Genomic DNA, 21,415 nt, shown 5'->3' on the forward strand with positions numbered 1-21,415 from the left:
AGCTAGTTTCTATAACGAATAATCTGTGCGAACTGGTATGAAATGGGCAATTTTGGTCAATCGATCCACGATGACCCACACTGAATCTTTCATAGAAGGTGTTAGAGGTAGCCCACTCACAAAGTCCATCGTTACTCTTTCCCACTTCCACAGCGGAATCTTAACTGGCTGAAGCAACCCAAAAGGTAACTGATGTTCTGCTTTAACCTGTTGGCAATTCAGACATTTCCTCACAAAATCAGTAACCTCGCGCTTAAGACTTGGCCACCAATATACCCCACGGAGATCTCTGTACATCTTATTTCCAGTTGGGTGCATAGCATAGAGGCTACTATGTGCCTCTTGCAGTAAAGCCTGCCTCAAATCAGTATCCTTAGGTACAAAGATTCTGCCTCAAAAATAGAGTACCCCTTCGCTGTTTAGCCCAGAGTCCATTGTACTACCATTTTCAATCTGATGGAACCGGAGACCCAAAGACTCATCCTCCAACTGCTTACTCTTACACTGCTCAGTCCATATTGGTTTAACTTGGAGCTCAGCCAACAAGCTACCATCATCAAATAAGCTAAGATGAGTGAACATTGCTCTCAGGTCGGTCATAACTCTACGGCTCAGTGCGTCAGCCACCACATTAGCATTACCAGGGTGGTATTCAATCGAACAGTTATAATCCTTAAGTAGCTCAATCCATTTACGCTGCCTAAAATTTAACTCGTTCTGAGTGAGGAGATACTTGAGGCTCTTGTGATCCGTGTAAATGATACGCTTCTCACTGTACAAGTAATGCCGCTAAATTTTCAATGCAAAAACCACTGCGACCAACTCCAAGTCATGTGTCGGATAATTCATCTCATGCGTTTTAAGCTAGTGAGATGCATAAGCTACCACCTTACCCTCTTGTATCAATACACAACCCAAAGCAACATGTGATGCATTACTGTAGATTGTAAATTCTTTCCCAGACTCCGGCTGAATCAAGACAGGGGCCTCAGTTAGAACTTTCTTAAGCTTCTTAAAGCTATCTTGCTGCGTATCAGACCAATTAAAGGGCACATCCTTACATAGCAGCTTAGTTAAGGGTGCGACAATCAGGGTGAACCCCTCTACAAATCTTCGGTAGTACCCAGCCAGTCCCAAAAAACTACGAATTTTCGATATAGTCTTAGGCTGCTTCCAATCTAAAACAGCCTCAATTTTTCAAGGATCAACCCCAATCCCATCAGCAGATACCACATGACCAAGAAACTACCTCACGTAACTAGAATTCACACTTACTGAACTTGGCATACAGTTGTTCCTCTCTCAAGATTCTCGTAGATGTTCACCATGTTCATCTTCAGTCCTCGAAAACACCAATATGTCATCGATAAATACTACAACAAACCGGTCTAGATAGGTTTAAAACACTATATTCATCAGATCCATAAAAGCTGCCAAAAGGCATTACCAGGAACTCGTAATGACCATAATGAGTCCTAAATGTCATCTTGTGCACATCAGCCTCTTTAACTCTCTGTTGGTGGTACCCCGATCGAAGATCTATTTTAGAGAAAACTGATGCTTCTTGCAGTTGGTCGAATAGATCATTAATTGTGACAGCCCAAAATTGACCCTAGTCGGGATGTGGTTTCGAGACCACAAAACCGAGGCATAAAAATAATTTAAAATTTATTTTGATGCCTATGATATGTGTTAATTTGTGTGTGACATTTTTGATGTTTCGATTTAGTGTTATAAATGTGAATTTCACTAGAAAGGACCTAGTAGTGAACTTTGAAAGTATGATGGGGAAATGTGTGATGACTAGTTGCTCATGCATGCAAAAATAAGGATTTGCATGTCAAATTTCCCCCAACATGAAGTGGCCGGCCATGGCAAGAGAGGATGGGCAAAACATGTCATGAAACATGTTTTGTTGGTGTATTAGGAGAAATAATAAACAAAGGTGTATGGGTAAGAAAAGAATGAAAAAAAAATGTGTGTGAGTGTGGTATTCCCCCCCCCCATTGCCGTGAGTTGTAGAGAAAGAAAGAAAAATTTTGTTCATCCTTTCTTTGAGCCAAAAATAAGGAAGAAGGAGGATTTTTGCTCCATTTTTTGTTTGGAAGAGATCTAGAAGGAGATTTTGGCTATACTTGCATCAAGATTAAGGTATGTATGAGGTTGTGTCATGAGATTCATGCATGTTTTAGTTGCTAACTTGATGTTCATGTTAGCCATGGTTCAAATCCTTGTTATGCCATGGAAATGGTATTTGGCCAAGGTTGTTATTGTGTTGAAGCCATTGCATGCTAAATGTGAAGCTTGCTAATGATGCATGCAATGATGGATTGACTACTCTTGAAATTTCTTTGTAGCAATCTTGAGTAAGACATTGAATTCTTTGTTTAACCATGACCGAAATTGAAAGAGTATGGTTGTGATGTATTCGCCATGGTGCATTCATGAGCATGATTTATGCTTGTTACTTATTGGTAAAATTTGTGTTTGGATGGGTATGAACCCCTTGAGATTGACCTTGCACCTATATGTGTATACATGTTTGCACATGATGTATTGGCATGACATATATACTATTTCAAGGTATATATTTGCTTGTGATGATGTTTCGTTATGAAGTACATGAGAGATGTGTATTGAGCTACAATATGTAATCGTTAGTTAGTAAAGTGCATGCTGTTTTGTGTGGTATTAGTGCATAATTGGCCTCAACATGGACATGCATATTCGGCCACATGAGGGGAAATTGGTGTGCATGCATTCGGTTAGAGGCAAGCATATTGATGCCTATTCTTGGCTTAGAAAATTCGCTAAGAGGAATATTAACTAATGTGTTGAGTTCGATTCGTGATTTCGTACATATGTGACTTTGATGCCTAATGAGCATATATATTGGCTAGGTATCTTGAATTCCTCTTCGATGCTCAAATGATAAAACCAATTTATTTGTTAAATTAAGCTCAAGAGCAAAGGGAGCTAAATCCGATAAGGGAAGGAAAAAGTCGTCGAATAGCCGTCAAAATCGTTCGACCACGTCCGAGGTAAGTTTTCGAGTATCGAACTTAGATTTTGATTCGATTGAATGAAGTAATGAGCAATCGAATTTGTGCCTTTGTATGTGGCCATTGAGCCGAAATGATATTTTTGCTAAGGAATTGTGCATAAAAGTTGTGTTATGAAATTGAAACAAAGATGTGTATGAATGTTCGAGTGATATCCGGCTAAGCCGAAGGCAATTGTGCAAATTGTGATACGGGCTAAGCCCAAGGCAATTGTGCGAGTTATGATATCCGGCTAAGCCCAAGGCAATTGTGCAAATTGTGATATCCGGGTTAAGTCCCAAGGCCTTTGTGCGGGTTACCATAACCGGCTATGTCTCAAGGCGTTTGAACGAGTAGCTATATCCGGATAAACTCAAAGTATGTGATTCGAGAACTTTGAACTTGCTGGAAAATTTTCAGTTAATGCACTTGTGAAATTCCCAACAACAAGGTATGTTTTGTGTGTGCCGCACACTATGAGTAAGTGCGTATGAATATTCGCCTAATGATAAATGAGCTATCGGCATTAACTAGGCCGTTATTTGTGTATGAATATAAGAGTTGGGATTGTGAAGTAAGCATGTCTTTGAGAAATTGTGCATATGAATTATTGTTTAGCTACTTGAATGCTATGCTTTGGTTGTGTGTATATTATGGCTCAAACTTACTAAGCATAAATTGCTTACTCCGTTTCTTTTTTTCTGCTTATAGATTTTGCTCGTTAGCGATCGGATTCGGGATCATAGAAGTTGAAGTCAACCACACTATCAAAGCCCTTTTGGTACTCCTTTAGTTGAGTTTTGGATATGGCATGTATAGGACTACTCTCGGTTGTTTTAAGTACTTGTGATGTATATGTGTGTGCCATGCGAAAATGGTTCGTAAAAGTGGAGTATGGAATTTGACCATATGTGGTTTGTAATTATATTTGGTTTCATGATGTGATTATGGTTTGGAATGAGAGAGTTGGTCACATGATCAGCCATTGGAATGGCTAAATATGATCATATGTTGGACCTAAGTTTGACTAGACTATAGTTGGTCCATGGGAACTACAATATAGGTAAAGTCTACCTTAAAAACAGATGCTGCCAGCTGCAGTGACGTGGATGTGGAAAATCACTAAAATTTGTAGGAATGGTTTTAATTAGTGAATAAATTATGCAATCGAACCTTGACGAGTCTATTTTCATATGAAAGTAACGAAACGATCATATGAACAGTATACCGAGAGATATTAAAGTTCTCGTGAGACAGGGCCAGAACGGCTTCTGGGTCCCCTGTCGTGACTTTGAAAATTTACCATAAATTATACAGAATTAATTAGAAGTCATTCCTTATATGTACAGATTCCTTTTTGAGTCTAGTTTCATTAGAAACAAACGGCATCAGTATTGAAACCCTGTACAGAGAGATATTCAAGTTGTAACGCGCGAAGGTCAGTGTAGTCGACCCCTGTAACATGGGTGACTTTAACTAATAAACTGTACCAATTGGCCCGACCAAAAATTCTAGAAATAAATCCATGGATGGATATATGAGTCTAAATTCAGGGAAAATTTACGGAATCAGTTTCTGAGTTGTGAAACTCGAGATACGCTTTTTAAGGCGACAGCAACGCAGTTTTCCAGCTTGCCTGGAAATGTCAAATTGGTCGGTGCCATAAGTGGTTTTGGCTTGTTAACCCCTCGTGTCCGACACCGGCAACGGTCTCGGGTTCGGGGTGTTACATTAATCCTTCACAGAGGGTATTTGTTTTTAACGGTTAGCTTATTCAATTGTTTGTAGTCGATGCATATACGCATGGATCCATCCTTCATTTTCACAAATAAGACTGGTGCTCCCCACGAAAACATATTATGTAACGCCCACTTACCCGAGACCGTCGCCGGAGTCGAGCATGAGACATTACTAAACTTATTTTAGCATTTAAACAAGTTCAAACAATTCTCATAGTAAACTATCCAAAATTTTTCATTCACCACACTTACCAACATGTCACCTTCGTCTTAAGTATTCTCCTTATTCACTTAAGATTCACCCGTTGAACACATCGGAATATAATTTGGATATACGGATTGCATGCACATAAGTGCCATACCCGCAGCTAGACAAACTCAATAGCCTGTGAAAATTATGTAGCCAAGCTACCATGTAACCCGCCCATAAGCGAACTCAGACTCAACTCAACGAGCTCGGGCGTTCGCATCCATAAGTGAACTCGGACTCAACTCAACGAGTTCAGATACCTAGTTACATCTCACGAACTTGGACTCAACTCAACGAGCTCGGAACTCAAATGTCTTAGTGGCATGTCACTTGTATTCTAATCTATTCGTAAGGTTCAAATAGGATTTTCCTCAATCACCCATCTTTGCTGTCTTCCACGGAATGTCAGAACCGATACTTGATACCATTTCATATTTATCAAGTAGCTCACATAATTTGCATATTACTAAATAATAATCCACAAACCATAATATTTCATAATAAGAATAATCATATCATATAAATAACATTAAATTACTTAAAATGACAATTATGTTACTACATTTACACATGAACTTACCTCGGTACAAAATGTTAGAAATCGAGCCTATTCCTCGTAAACTTTATTTTTCCCTCGATCACGACTCGAATCTTGTTTCTCTTGATCTAAAATAACAAATTTAGCTTATTTAATACTCACATTTATTAAAACAGTCCTTGACTCAAACTTTGGAAAAATTACATTTTTACCCCTAAACTTTTACATATTTACACTTTTCCCCAAGGCTCAAAAATTAAACTTCATACTATTTTCTTATGTTTTATGACATTTTGATAATTTTTCCCTTGTATGGCAACATCAAATTCTCACTCTAACATGTACTTATGAACATTAGGTATTTTTACCGATTATGTCGTTTTACTCGTTATCACGTAAAATCATTTAGCAAAAGTTGTTTAACATAATTTCAAGCTTCATATTCTACCATAAAACATCAAAATAAACACATTTCATCTATGGGTATTTTTCCAAATATAAACCCTAGGTTAAATTATTGCTAGAATAAGCTAAATCAAGTTACCGGGACTCCGAAAACGTAAAGAACATTAAGAATGGGGCTTGGAATCACTTACTATGGTGCTTGGAAGCTTGAAACAAACCCGAGCTATGGAGAACCCTTGAAATTTCGTCCTAATGAAGAAGATGGACATATTTTGCCATCTTTTTTCCTTTTATTAATCTTTTAATTACCAAATTACTAAAATACCCTTCATTAAAAACTTTGGTTATTTCTACCTATGTATGTCCACTTTTGTCCATGAAAACCTAATGGTATAATTACCATTTAAGGACCTCTACTTAAATTATGCTCTTCAATTAAATCCTTTTGTGACACCCCTAATTTGACCCTAGTCGGAAAGTGGTTTCGGGACCACAAAACCGAGTCACAAAAATAATTAATTGTTATATTTTATGCTTATTATTTATGAATAAGTATGTGTGAAAATTTCATGCTTTAATTTTGTCATTTGGATGTGAAATAAATAAAAAGGGGCTTATGTGAAAAATCTTGAAAATGTCATAGGTTAATTGGTAGTGGCTAAAAATTGCATGGTTTGAAGCATGAGGGACTTGCATGTCAAACATTCCTTTTTCTTGGTAGTGGACGGCAATGATGAGCATGAATGACACATTTTGGCATTTTGTATGTTATATTTTAGTTAAATAATATCAAATAGTTTTATAATAAATAAAGTTATTATATGTCATAAATTATAAGAGGAATTAAATAATTAAAAGGGTGAGAAAAACAAAGTTGGGTCTTTTCTTCTTCTCCATTGCCGTGAGTAGAAAAGAGAAAGAAGGGAAAAAAAAAAAGCTCAAGACACATTTGGCCATTAGCATAGATTGATTCTAAGGTATGAGTTTATGTCATTTTTTTGTTGAAAACTTGTGAAATTGAGTTTGTATCTTAGTTCTATCTTAAACCATAAGTTATTCTCTTAGATTTTTTTTTATGGAAGCATGTACGGTTTTGTATAGAAAATCCTATGTTTGAAATTTGTTGTTAGAAAAGGGATTAAGAGTACTTAATAGACTCCATGAGGTTAAATTTCATATGAATAGGAAATTGTGAGCTTAATTTATGAGCTAGATGCAATCCCTTATAAACCCCACGTTGAATTTCGATTTTAGTCAAAGAATGTGTATTCGGCCAAGTTCTTGATGAGTTAAATTTGATTGCTTGAAGCTTTAATTTGTAATTAGTCATTAGGTGAGTTTTAAACTTGTCAAAGTTGATAAATTGGGGGTTTAAATGGCTTGTTTATATTGTTAAGTTGGTTATGGTGATTTCATCAAATGATGGTTATTAATGATTTTGATAAATTGACCAAAGTGTAGTGATAAGTGTGAATTATATTTGACACGTTGCTCATGATTTTGTTGATTCGGTTATGTCATGTATTTAATGGTGGTGGTATAATGTTTGTGCATTATATGCTAAAATGACTTTAGGCTAAAGGGGTAATGTATTAGTAAATTCGGCAATGGAGGCTAATTTATAGAATTTTTTTTAAGAGAAATTTATTATGTGTTATTTGAATGCCGAATATACTCCCAAATTGATGACATGAATTGTTTGTAATTTTGAGAAGTGGTAAGGTGAATATGCCAATTGATATTTCTTTAAAATATTAGTATAGCATTCGCCATAGGTAAAATGTCATAAGGATGGAATTGATGCTATTTGTTGGTAGCCTAAATCCATAAAGGAGCATTCGGTTTTGGTCTAAAGGATAGTGAATTGTTGTTGAATGGCCTCAAATGAAATGTGTATGTTATAAAATGAGTATTTGGGCAGGCTAATTGATTGAAAAGTGTTTGAAGCATGTTTGGGTGGAATCTAATTGAGTCCTTGTGACTGTTTTAATTGTAGTAATCGGCTAAAGTGGTTATTGTGTAACTATTTATATATTTTTATTATGATAGCCGAATGTAACATAAATAAGGATGTGAATAAGTTGTAGTTTCAGAGGTTGTTAATGAAGACATGAGTGTGGAAGCATTCGGTCAAAGAAGAATGGTTGTATGAAAGTAAGATTATAAATGTAGTAGTGCCTTGTAAAGTGCGTAAATTACATTACTTTGATAAGTGTTGCTTGTGTTTTGAGACTTATCAATGTTTTTAAATGTGCCGAATGTGATTTTTTTTGGATGATTGAGATGTGATAATTATAGTATTTTATAAATTGCTGAATGTAGTTTTAAATAATAGAGATGTGATAAGTTGAATTTGTTTAATTAAGCTCAAGGACAAAAAGGGGCACAAATTTCGGATAAGGGAAAGAGAAAGTAGCTGAATAGTCGATTCGTGATAATTCGATAACATCCGAGGTAAGTTTTAAGTATTTAAATGGAATGTAACACCCCGAACCCGAGACCATCGCCGGTGTCGGACGCGAGGGGTTAACGAGCCAAGTCCTCTTAAAGCACCGACCAATTTGTCATTTCCAGACAGGCTGGAAAACTGCGTCACTGTCGCCTTAAAAATCATATCTCGAGTTTCAAAACTCGGAAACTGATTCCGTAAATTTTCCCTGAATTTAGACTCATATATCCTTCCATGGATTTATTTCTAGAATTTTTGGTTGGGCCAATTGGTACAGTTTATTAGTTAAAGTCACCCATGTTACAGGGATCGACTGCTCTGACCTTCGCGCGTTACAACTTGAATATCTCTCTGTGCAGGGCTTTAATACTGGTGCCGTTTGTTTCTAATGAAAGTAGACTCAAAATGGAATCTGCGCATATAAGGCATGACTTCTAATTCTTTCTGTATCATTCATAGTAAATTTTAAATTATGACAGGGGACCCAGAAACTGTTCTGGCCCTATCTCACAATAACTTTAATATCTCTTAACATGTAACTCCTATGACCGTTTCGTTTCTTCCATATGAAAGTAGACTCATCAAGGTTCCGTTTCGTTTCTTCCATATGAAAGTAGACTCATCAAGGTTCATTTAAATAACTTATTCACTATTTAATACCATTCCTACAAATTTTGGTGATTTTCAAAACCACACCATTGCTGCTGCCAAAGATCTCGATTTCAAGGTAACCTTTACCTATCTCATGATTTCCACGATTCAATTGGCCCTTTTGCATACATAGCACAAAGTGTGATCATGATTAACCATTCCAATGGCTAATCTTTTCAAAACAATTCCATACCCCATAATGATCATCATACAAACGAATATAGAATCATACTGAAAACGTATATAAGCCATTTTCGCATGACTATCCAAGCTTACACAAAACCGAGAAGTACATGACCTTCAACAATAGGGTAGTCCTATACATGCCATTTCAAAGTTCAACCAAAATTATACCAAAATGGAGGCTTTGATAGTGTAGATGACTTCGACTTTAATGATCCCGAATCCGATCGCTAACGAGCAAAATCTATAAAACAGAGAGCCAAAGCAACGGGGTAAGCATTTTTATGCTTAGTAAGTCTCAAGCAATAAAATCAGCTTTAACTAAAGCATTACATTCACATAGCCAAATGAATCATTTCATTAATACACATTCACATAATCATACTTACTTCACACTTCATCATTATATACTTTCACAAGATATCAACCAATTCAATAGCGGAAAACTCGTTAGTCGATTGAGCGAATGTTACTCAAACGTATCGACTTTTCCAATGCACATATAAACATACCTTATCCTTTGGGCTTTTCGAGCGTATTTAATTAAATTTATTACAGCAACCAACGCTCACCTTCAGCCCAAGCTTCTTCGGATTACAACCGGATATAACCACATGCACGAATGCCTTCGGGTCTTAGCCCGGATATAACGACTTGCACAAATGCCTTCGGGTATTAGCCCGGATTTAACAACTTGCACGAATGCCTTCGGGTCTTAGCCCGGATGTAGTCACTAGCACAATTGCCTTCGGGTCTTAACCCGGATATAATTACTAGCACAAATGTCTTCGGGACTTAGCCCGGATATCATTCAATTGCTCATGTACACATACATCAATAATCATTACACATCCATGTTTCATTTTCGTTACTAAGGCTCAAACATATCACTAGCATAATCACCTTCGGGACTTAGCCCGGGTATCATTCAAATACTCATACACACATATATCAATAATCATTACACATCCATATTTCATTTCACATAATTCGAGTAGGGTCATTACTTGAAGACTTACCTCGGATGTTGTCGAACGGCTTCAACGGCTATTAAATCACTTTTTCCTTCCCTTTATCGGATTTAGCTCCCCTTTGCTCTTGAGCTTAACGAATACAAGTAGAAGTGTAACACCCCGAACCCGAGACCATCGCCGGTGTCGGACACGAGGGGTTAGCAAGCCAAGTTCACTTGTTTTGCCCATCCATTGGACATTTCAGTCAGGCTGGAAAAACTGCGTCACTGTCGCTTTAAAATCATATCTCGAGTTTCAAAACTCGGAAACTGGTTTCGTAAATTTTCCCTGAATTTAGACTCATATATCCATCCATGGATTTATTTCTAGAATTTTTGGTAGGGCCAATTGGTACAGTTTATTAGTTAAAGTCACCCATGTTACAGGGATCGACTGCTCTGACCTTCGCGCGGTATAACTTGAATATCTCTCTGTACAGGGCTTTAATGTTGGTGCCGTTTGTTTCTAATGAAACTAGACTCAAAATGGAATCTGTACATATAAGGTATGTCTCCTAATTCTTTCTGGATAATTTATAGTAAATTTTAAAGTTGCGACAGGGAACCCAGAAACCGTTCTGGCCCTGTCTCACAATAGCTTTAATATCTCTTAACATGTAACTCCTATGACCATTTCGTTTCTTCCATATGAAAATAGACTCATCAATGTTCATTTACATAGCTGATTCACTATTTAATACCATTCCTACAAATTTTGGTGATTTTTCACATTCACGTTACTGCAGCTGGCAGCATCTGTTTTAAGGTAGGTCTTACCTATTTTGTAGTCTCCATGAACCAACTAGTCTTGCCTTACATAGGTCCACATATGATCATTTTAACCATGCCAATGGCTGATCATGTGACCAACATTCCCATTTCCAATTCATAGTCACATCATGACACCATATATATATATACAAACCGCAAATAGTTTAAGTTGATACTTCACTATTACGAGCCATTTTCGCATGGCCGTATACATATACATCATAACATATTTAAACCAACAAGGGTAGTCCTATACATGCCATTCCAAGTTCAACCAAGAATTTATACCAAAATGGGGCTTGATAGTGTGGATGACTTCGACTTCAACGATCCCGAATCCGATTGCTATCGAGCGAAATCTAGAAAACTGAGAGCCAAAGCAGCGGAGTAAGCATTTTTATGCTTAGTAAGTCTCAAGGAATATAATCAACTCTAATTACAGCAATACATTCACATAGTTAAATGCATCATTTCATTAATGCACATTCACATAATCATACTTACTTCACCATCCCAACTCTTATGTTCATACACAAATAACGGCTTCATTAAGGCCGATAACTCGTTCCATCATAGGAGCGGATATTCACACGCTCTTACTCCTAGCGCGCAAAGCACACACCGCACTTACCTTGTCATTGGGAAATTTCACAAGTGCATTAGCTGAAATTTTCCAGCAAGCTTATAATTTTCAAATCACATACCTTCGGAGTTTAACCGGATGTCGCTACTCGATCAATCGCCTTCGGGACATAGCCCGGTTATGGTAACCCGCACCAAGGCCTACGGGACTTAACCCGGATATCACGATTTGCACAAATGCCTTCGGGTCTTAGCCCGGATAGAATGACTTGCACGAATGCCTTCGGGTCTTAGCCCGGATGTAGCCACTAGCACAATTGCCTTCGGGTCTTAACCCGGTTATAATTTCCAGCATAATTGTCTTCGGGGCTTAGCCCGGATATCATTCAATTTCTCATGCACACATACATCAATAATCATTGGACATACATATTTATTTTCGTTACTAAGGCTCAAACACAATTATAATCACTAACATAATCGCCTTCGGGACTTAGCCCGGGTATCATTCGAATACTCATACACACATAAATCAATAATCAATACATCCATATTTCATTCCACATAATTCAAGTAAGGTCACTTCTTGAGGACTTACCTCGGATGTTGTCGAACGGCTTTTACGGCTATTCGATTACTTTTTCCTTCCCCTTGTCCAATTGTGGCCCTCTTAGCTCTTGAGCTAATTCAAACAAATTCAATTTATCAAAACCTCATTGTGCTAGCTTATGGCCGAATATGACAAGGAATTTAAATGGTCATATGGCCACCCTTTAGCTTGAATACACAATGGTCATGCATATTTTATACTACATCAAGCAATTCAATACAATTTATTCGAGCATCAAGGAAAAGCTAAGGCCTTCAATAGGCTACCCAAGGCCGAATATACTTGTCCATGTTGAGGCCAATTATGCACTTAATACCACACAAAACAGCATGCATTTTACTAGTTAATGCTTTGCATATTGTAGCTCAAAACTTACAATATAGCATCAAGCACTCATATGTGTGCTAGGCCGAATGTGCTTACAATTTCACAATTATTCTTCAACATCTTCTTCTTTAAACAAACTTATTCATCACTTCCTTCATAACCAAAACATCATGTGCAAACATATATATACATATATGAGCATGGCGAATTTCAAGGTGTCCATAGCCATCCAAAACACAAATTTTAACTAACATGCAAGAAGCATGAACCATGCTCATGAATGCATCATGGCGAATATGACAATCATGCTCCTTTTCAACTTCAATCATGATAAAACAAAAGAAAGCTCAAAATCTTACTCAAGAGTAGACAATCCATCATTGCATGCATCATCATCAAGCTTCACACTTAGCATGCAATGGCTTTATCACCATAACAACTTTGGCCAAATACCATTTCCATGGCTTAACAAAGATTTGAGCCATGGCTAACATGCACATCAAGTTAGCAACCAAAACATGCATGAAACTCCTAACACAACCTCATACATACCTTAATCTTGATGCAAACTTAGCCAAATCTCCTTCTAGATCTCTTCCAAACCAAGCATGAAGCAAAAATCCTCCTTCTTCCTTAGTTTTGGCTCAAAGAAAGGATGAACAAAATTTTTTTTCCTTCTCTACAACTCACGGCAATGGGGGGATTACCACACTCACACACATTTTTTTTTCATTTTTTTCACCCATACACCTTTGTTTATTATTTCACCCTAATGCACCAACAAAACATGTTTCATGACATGTTTAGCCCATCCTCCTTGTCATGGCCGGCCACCACCTATAAAGGGGGAATTTGACATGCAAGTCCATTATTTTGCATGCATGCTTTAATTAGTCATCACACATTTCCTATCATACTTTCAAAGTTCATTACTAAGTCCTTTCTTGTGGAATTCACCCTTATAACACTAAATCAATCATCATAAAATGTCATACATGAGCACACACATGTTATAGGCATCAAAATAAATTTTTAATTATTTTTATGCCTCGGTTTTGTGGTCCCGAGACCACCTTCCGACTAGGGTCAATTTTGGGCTGTCACAAGAAGTATTCAATATTTTTCTCAATAATGTTTACTAGTCAATCACATTCGGCATCTCATATCATCTCACTTTATTATAATTTATCATTCAACCTTTGAACCAAAACGCCATTATATGGCCACATATACATACATCCATATATTTAAGCTCAAGAATTTTAACATAACATCAAGTGCTCAAATTACTCATGTGGCCGATTATACATGGTCATAAATACACAAAATCAAAAATAATTTCAAGGTTTTCACATTATAAGGTACTAAGCCGAATACACTTGCTAGGTTCACATACATTCTTCATCAATTTCTTCTTTAAACAAACACATTTAAGCATTCCTTTCAGATTATCAACTCCAACCACATTCATTACTCAAGTATAGTATTTTCACATTCGCAATAGTATTACATACAATAGCCGATTCTTCTTACTTTGTATTTGTGCATCTATTTGATCATTAGTTTAGTTCAAACACCCATACACCAAGATTCATCAAGTTTAGCATGAAACATAAACCTTAATCCTCAATGACCACTATGGCCAAAAATCCTAGTCAACCCAAAATCACAATTTCTAGCATGGGTTACATAGAGAACTTGGTAACTAGCTCAATTTCATCTAACGTTTCAAGAATTCACATGAATTTCTCACTTTATTTATAGCTTAGAAACCGAATGGTTGCTCCCTTTTCCTCCCTTAGAATCGGCCAAGAAGAAACAAGAACAAAAACTTGTTTCTTTCACCCATCCACCATTTCTCCTTAAAACACAAGACAACAATCATTTTCCTCCATTTCTTCCATGGTCGATTACCCACTATCACCACACAATCAAGATTTTAACAAGGCTAAGTAGGAAACTTAGTAACTAGCTTAATGTATGCTAATATTTCAAGAACTAACATGAAATCACTTACCTTGTTCCAAGCTTAAGGGTGACCGATTGGCTATCTCCCTTCTTCCTTTGAGTTTCGCCAAGCTAAGGAGGATGAACACTTTTCTTCTTTTTTTTTTTTCTAGTTACGGCACAATGGGGGGGCAAGGATGAAACAACCTTGGTTTCTCTTCCCACCCCTCATATTTTATTGTTCCTCCCACAACATGTTATCACAACATGTTTATTATATTCTTTACCCATCACATTTTTCTATCTTCATTACCATGGCCGCCACTTCCTATAGTTTGGCTAAATTGACATGCAAATCCCTCATGTCTTTACTTCATGCATTATTTGGCCACTTAAAATTTCACCTATCACATTTTCAAGTCCTATCACATGGGTCCTTTCTTATTAATTAGCACCTAATTAATAAAATCAAGGTACGAAATATTTACACATACAAATTCCACATACAATAAGCACAGAATATAACACCTAATTATTTTTGTGACTCGGTTTTGTGGTCCCAAAACCACTTTCCGACTAGGGTCAATTTTGGGCTGTCACATGGAATGAATATGAATTATGTATATATGTTAAGGTCAATGACTTTTCTAAACGATGGCATATATGATGTTATGTTTAAATATGTGAATGATAACTTTAAAGAGTAATTTGTATAAATCGCTTGGGGACAGCAGAGTAACGTGTTTTGAAAAAAAACACCATAAATTGATGGAGTTGAATTAGAGGCTGAATAAAATATGAGATTAAATCTTAACGAGTCTAGTTTCTTATAAAAGAAACCATGTAAGCAAAGGAATTGCCGATAATGAGATATTTAAAGTTGTGTGAGATAGTGTCAGAATGACTCTGAAATCCTCTGTTCTGATTTTATAAAATCATTATAAATTGTAAAAAAATGATTATAAGATAAGATTTATATGCTTAGACTCCTCAATGAGTCTAGTTTCAAATGAATTAAACGAAAACATATTTTGAATTTTTTACAATGAGAAATTTGATTCGTAGTGAAGAGTGGTCAGTATAGTCAAACAGTGAAACAGGGGAAATTTTAAGAAAAATATGGTATTAATTGGCTAAGCCAAAAATTCTGAAAATTTTATGGATAAAATATATATGAGTCTATTTTCAGGGAAAATTAACGGCACTTCATTTGGAATTTTATAGCTCCATTTACGAATAATTTAATGACTGTTGCTGAGGAAAAAAAAAACAGCTTGTGCTGAATTTGTGATTATATTGTAAACCTTGATAAAACTATTTGAGTTGCTTATAAGCTATCGATTAAATATTGGTAATCAAAGTACCAAATCCGATTAAAGTGAAGTTTGTCGTAAATGACTAGTATACCTAGTCAAATTTGTTATGAAGAAATTGATGTACAAGATATGTATGTGTAGTGAGGCCAAAATGGCTAACATCAAAGGTGTGTAAGTCATCTGAATGGCCTTTATGAAAATGTGTGCTATCTTTATTTGTATAATGTGGCCGAATGATCAATTGTGAAAAGTGTGTAGTATTAATTATGTGATAAGGCCGAATGGCCAATGTGATGAATGTGAAAGTGTATAAATGTGATAAGTCCCGAAGGGCATTTGTGCCAAGATTATATCCGGTTAAGATCCCGCAGCTTTATGCGAGAATATTATCCCGATTTAATGTCCGTAGGCTTCGAGCTCATACTATATCCGGGTTTTAAAGACCAAGGTTAAATGTTGAGATTCAAGTAAGACTTTGATATTGAGTATCTGCAGAAGTTACCATCAAATAAGTATTATGTATTTAAGATGTTCAGTACGACATTTACTCATTGGTGGATTGATTTCAAGTGAATTATTAGTATCAAGGAGGTATGCATATGTGATTAATATTATAACTCCAAATATGAGAATGATCTAATTGGTAATGGTATGCTTGTATAATGAAGTATGTGATGAAATATTCTTATGTATTAATGTATATTCGCCCAAAGGCCTTATGATTTGAGTATGGGTTGTGTTCAGCTAGATGTGCCAATACAAGATAAGGAATATGTTCGGTTCTTTATGTGCCAATATGGTAATTTATTACTTATCATGTGAAATACTTGAAAATATGGAGGTGATTATGAACAAGTGGATGGGATTATTGAAAGTTGTAAAATTGGTGAAGAATGTGCTTACCATGTGAATCGAACTTCAGCTTGATGAAGAATGTGCTTTGGAAATATTCAATCGTCTAGGTCATTATTATTCAAAGTATATATATGTGATAGCTAAGTAATGCGTTTATTGATATTATGGTTTGAGATGAAGCTCTAGATTAATTTCATCGAACAGTTGAAATGAATGATCAATGATATTGAATGAAAACACTTTGTGACTTAAAACTCAAGGCTAAAGAAAGGTGAATTAAATTATGTGAAATTTTGGCTAGGTATATTGGGTCAAATGAGATTTTACCTAGATTAAGTATATGTGAAAAACGTTATTGATTCAACAAAATTATTGTTTTGCTTAAAACTTACTAAGCTTACGAAAGCTTACTTTGTTCGTTCATGTTTTGGTCTGTAGGTTGTGGATTCTGACTACCAGCTCAGGGATCGTCAGTACTTTGTCACACTATCTACCATTACGATAGCCATAAGATTGGATTATCTTATGGCATGTATAGGATAGACAATAAGTAGAATGATACTTTGACCTTCGTGTAGAAGTCATGTGATTACGGTATCTTATGGAACTTACTTGTATAAGTGTTAAATTCGAACTTTGTTTGCATCTAGCAATTTAGTAAATGAATGATCTTTATTCAAAAAAAAAAATGTTCAAAATTTACGTCCCTGATCGGATTCCTAGTTTTCGGTAACCCCTCGACCTATTTCTGTGACGGTTATGGGATAGGGGTGTTACACCTTTAACATCTAAAACTCATATTTATCAACTTTTGCAATTAAGTCCCAATAGGCAAATTAGACATGCAATTCATGAAATTTTCTATCGATATTCTAACACATGCATCTAATCACTCAATAAATTATAAAAATTAATCGGAATAAATTTTTCTACTTCAGAATTGTGGTTTTGAAACCACTATTCTGTTTAGGCCCTAATTCGGGATATCACAACTCTCCCCCCTTTTAGGGATTTTCATCCCCGAAAATCTTACCGGTAAACAGGTGTGGGTATTGATTTCTCATAGTTTCCTCAGGCTCCCATGTAGCCTCTTCTACTCCTTGCTTTTGCAATAATACTTTCACGAGAGCGATACTTTTATTTCTTAGTTGCTTGACTTCCCGAGCTAAAATATTAATCGGTTCTTCATTGTAAGTCATATCCGGTTGTAGCTCAATTTCCATCGGTGAAATTACATGTAAAGGATCCGAACGATACTGACGTAACATAGATACGTGGAACACATCATGAATCTTCTCTAATTCAGGTGGTAATACTAGCCGATATGCTACCGGTCTAACTCTTTCAATTATCTCATACGGTTCGATAAAACACAAATTCAACTTGCCTTTTCGACCAAATCTAAGAACTTTCTTCCATGGAGACACTTTTAAAAATACCTTATCACTGACTTGAAACTCGATTTCTTTTCTTTTCAAATCCACATAGGATTTCTGTCTATCGAAGCAGCTGTCAAACAATCTCAAATCACTTTCACTTTTTCTTCGGTTTCATTAATTAGATCAACTCTGTAAATCTGATTTTCTTTGAGTTCAGTCCAATAAAATGGCGTCCGACACTTACGACCGTACAATGCTTCATAAGGTGCCATCTTCAAACTCGCCTGATAACTATTATTGTAGGCAAATTCTACCAAAGGTGAGTATCTTTCCCAACTACCTTGGAATTCCAATACATAACATCTGAGCATGTCTTCAAGAATCTGAATTACTCTTTCTGATTGTCCATCAGCCTGCGAATGGAAGGCAGTGCTAAAATTTAACTTCGTACCTAATGCCTCTTGCAACTTTTGCCAAAACCGCGGGGTAAACCTCAGATCTCTATCTGATATGATCAACAAAGGTACTCCGTGAAGTCTAACAATCTCACTGATATATAATTTAGCCAACTTATCAAGAGAATAATCAGTACAGATCGGAATAAAAGGAGCCGATTTAGTCAATCTGTCAACCATTACCCAGATGACATCTTTCTTCCCCGGAGTTAATGACAACCCTGATATAAATCCATAGTAATTCGATCCCACTTCCACTCGGGAACCATGATAGGCTGAAGTAGTCTCGAAGGCACTTGGTGTTTAGCTTTCAGTTGTTGACAAATTAAGCATTTCGATACAAACTCAGAGATATCTCTTTTCAGTCCGTTCCACCAATACATTTTTTTCAAATCATTATACATTTTTGTACTGCCCGGATGCATTGACAAACAACCACTGTGTGCTTTGTGCAAGATCTTCTGAATCAACTTATCATTCTTTGATACACAAATCCAATCTTTAAGCATCAAGCAACCATCAGAACCGATTCTGAAATCTGATCCCGTATCAGCCTCACATTGCTTTCTCTTGGCTTGCAAATCTTGGTCACTTTTTCTGAGCTTTACAAATCTCTTGTAAAAACATCGGTCTTGCTCTCAACTCTGCTAAAATCGAACCATCGTCAGACACCGTCAACTGAGTATTCATAGCTCTCAAAGCAAACAACGACTTTCTACTCAAAGCATCGACAACCACATTCGCTTTCCCCGGATGGTAGTCAATCACAAGCTCATAATCTTTCAGTAATTCTAACCATCTTTGCTATCTTCAATTCTTTTTGTGACATCAAGTACTTGAGACATTTTTGGTCGGTAGATACTCGGCACTTTTCACCATACAAATAATGTTGCCAAATCTTCAAAGCAAACACTATAGCAGCCAGTTCCAAATCATGAGTTGGATAATTCCTTTCGTGAGTTTTCAACTGCCTCGAAGCATAAGCCACAACTTTTCCTTCTTGCATAAGTACACATCCCAAGCCGTTTAGAGAAGCATTACTATACACCACAAATTCTTTACCTGACTCGGGTTGTACCAACACTGGTGCCTCATTTAGCAACTTTTTCAATTTCTCAAAGCTTTGTTGACATTCTTCTGTCCATTCAAATGTAACATCCTTTTGGATTAGTCTGGTCATAGGAGTAGCAATTATAGAAAATCCATTTACAAACCGTCGATAATAACCAACTAGACCCAAGAAATTTCTAACCTCAGTTACATTCTTCAGCGGTTTCCAATTAGCAATAGCTGAAATTTTACTGGGACCAACCCGTATACCACGACCTGAAACAATATGACCCAAAAATCCAACTTCTCGAAGCTTCTTACAAAATTTGGCATATAACTGCTTATCTCTCAAAGTTTGCAAAACTATCCTCAAGTTCTCAGCATGCTCTATCTCGTCTTTCGAATAAATTAAGATATCATCAATAAATACCACAACAAACTTGTCCAAGTATGGCCGAAATATGCGATTCACTAAATCCATAAAGATAGTAGGAGCATTTGTCTAATCGAATGGCATAACTAAAAATTCATAATGGCCGTACCTTGTTCTAAAAGTAGTTTTAGGCACATCTAACTCTTTTACTCATAACTGGTAGTACCCAAACCTCAAGTCAATCTTTGAGAACCATGTCGCTCCTTTCAATTGATCGAATAAATCATCAATTCTTGGCAACGGATACTTGTTCTTGACTGTCACCTTATTTAACTGTCGATAGTCTACACACAATCTTATTAAACCATCCTTCTTTTTCACAAATAATACGGGGGTACCCCAAGGTGAAAACTTTGTCTCACAAAACCTTTGTCAGTCAACTCCTGCAACTACGACTTTAATTCTTTCAACTCTGTTGGTGCCATTCTATATGGGGCAATCAAGATTGGAGTTGTTCTAGGTATCAACTCAATACCAAATTCTACTTCTCTGACAGGAGGCAAACCCATCAACTCTTCTGGAAATACATCCGAAAATTCACATACAATCGGCACTGATTCAATTTTCTTCTCAAATTCCTTTGTATTCAACACATACGCCAAATAAGCTCCATAACCCTTTCTCAAATATCTCTGAGCTGACATCAAAGAAATCATACTAGGCAATGCCTCTGATTCGTCTGATTCAACCCACAGAATTTTACCATTTTCACATTTTAATTCAATAACCTTTTATTTACAATTTACTATAGCATCATGCAATGTCAACCAATCCATACCCGAAATAACATCAAATTCGTCAAACGGCAACAACATCAAGTCGACCGAAAAATAATGACGTCTAATCATCAAAGGACATTTCTTGCATACTTTATCAACTATAACACATTTGCCTAACGAGTTTGACACTTTAATCATAAATTTCGTAGACTCAACAGGTATACTCATATTAGACACCAATTTCATGCACACATATGAATGAGTAGAACCGGGGTCAATCAAAGCAATAACATTAACATCATAAAGAGAGAAAATACCAATGATCACATCGGGAGATGAAGCATTTTCACGTGCCTTTATGGCATAAGTTCTAGCTGGAGCTCTAGCTTTAGTTTTAAATGCTGAATCTCTGACTACATTCTTATTGCTTGCCTCATTCCCAGCATTTCTCGAAGATCTTCCTTTCAAAACTGCACCACTAGGTTTTGCATTCTGAAATTTTTCTTTCTCAATTCTTTCGGGATAGTCTCTAATAAAATGATCTAGAGAACCACACCGATAGCATTCATTAGTTCTACGAGACCAACGTGACTTCTACCACATCGCTGGCACTCGAGTCTAACAAATCTCAAATTTCCCACACTAGCCACGTAGTAGTCCGAGATTTAAAACCCGCATTTTGCTTCTTACGATTCCCATACTA

The 21,415-nt window shown here is 36.4% G+C and overlaps 1 protein-coding gene across 1 annotated transcript; it reads right to left on the reverse strand.

Moving 5' to 3' along the window:
• Window positions 1–864: 864 nt before the first annotated feature.
• On the reverse strand, window positions 865–1,328 carry LOC128285412 (uncharacterized mitochondrial protein AtMg00860-like). Its single transcript, XM_053022909.1, has 2 exons — window positions 1,290–1,328; window positions 865–1,188 (listed from the first exon to the last, which is right to left on the reverse strand). Exons 1-2 carry the CDS (start codon window positions 1,326–1,328, stop codon window positions 865–867), a joined length of 363 nt encoding a protein of 120 aa, XP_052878869.1.
• Between the last annotated feature and the right edge of the window lie 20,087 nt (window positions 1,329–21,415).

This window comes from Gossypium arboreum, chromosome 12 (assembly GCF_025698485.1).
Source record: "Gossypium arboreum isolate Shixiya-1 chromosome 12, ASM2569848v2, whole genome shotgun sequence".
NCBI classification, from domain to species: domain Eukaryota; kingdom Viridiplantae; phylum Streptophyta; class Magnoliopsida; order Malvales; family Malvaceae; genus Gossypium; species Gossypium arboreum.

Coding starts and splice junctions, on each gene's coding strand:
- LOC128285412 (XM_053022909.1), bottom strand. CDS start 1,328: ATGGTGAACATCTACGAGAATCTTGAGAGAGGAACAACT. Junction 1,189..1,289: donor ATCTTGAGAGAGGAACAACT/GTATGCCAAGTT, acceptor TGAAAAATTGAG/GCTGTTTTAGATTGGAAGCA.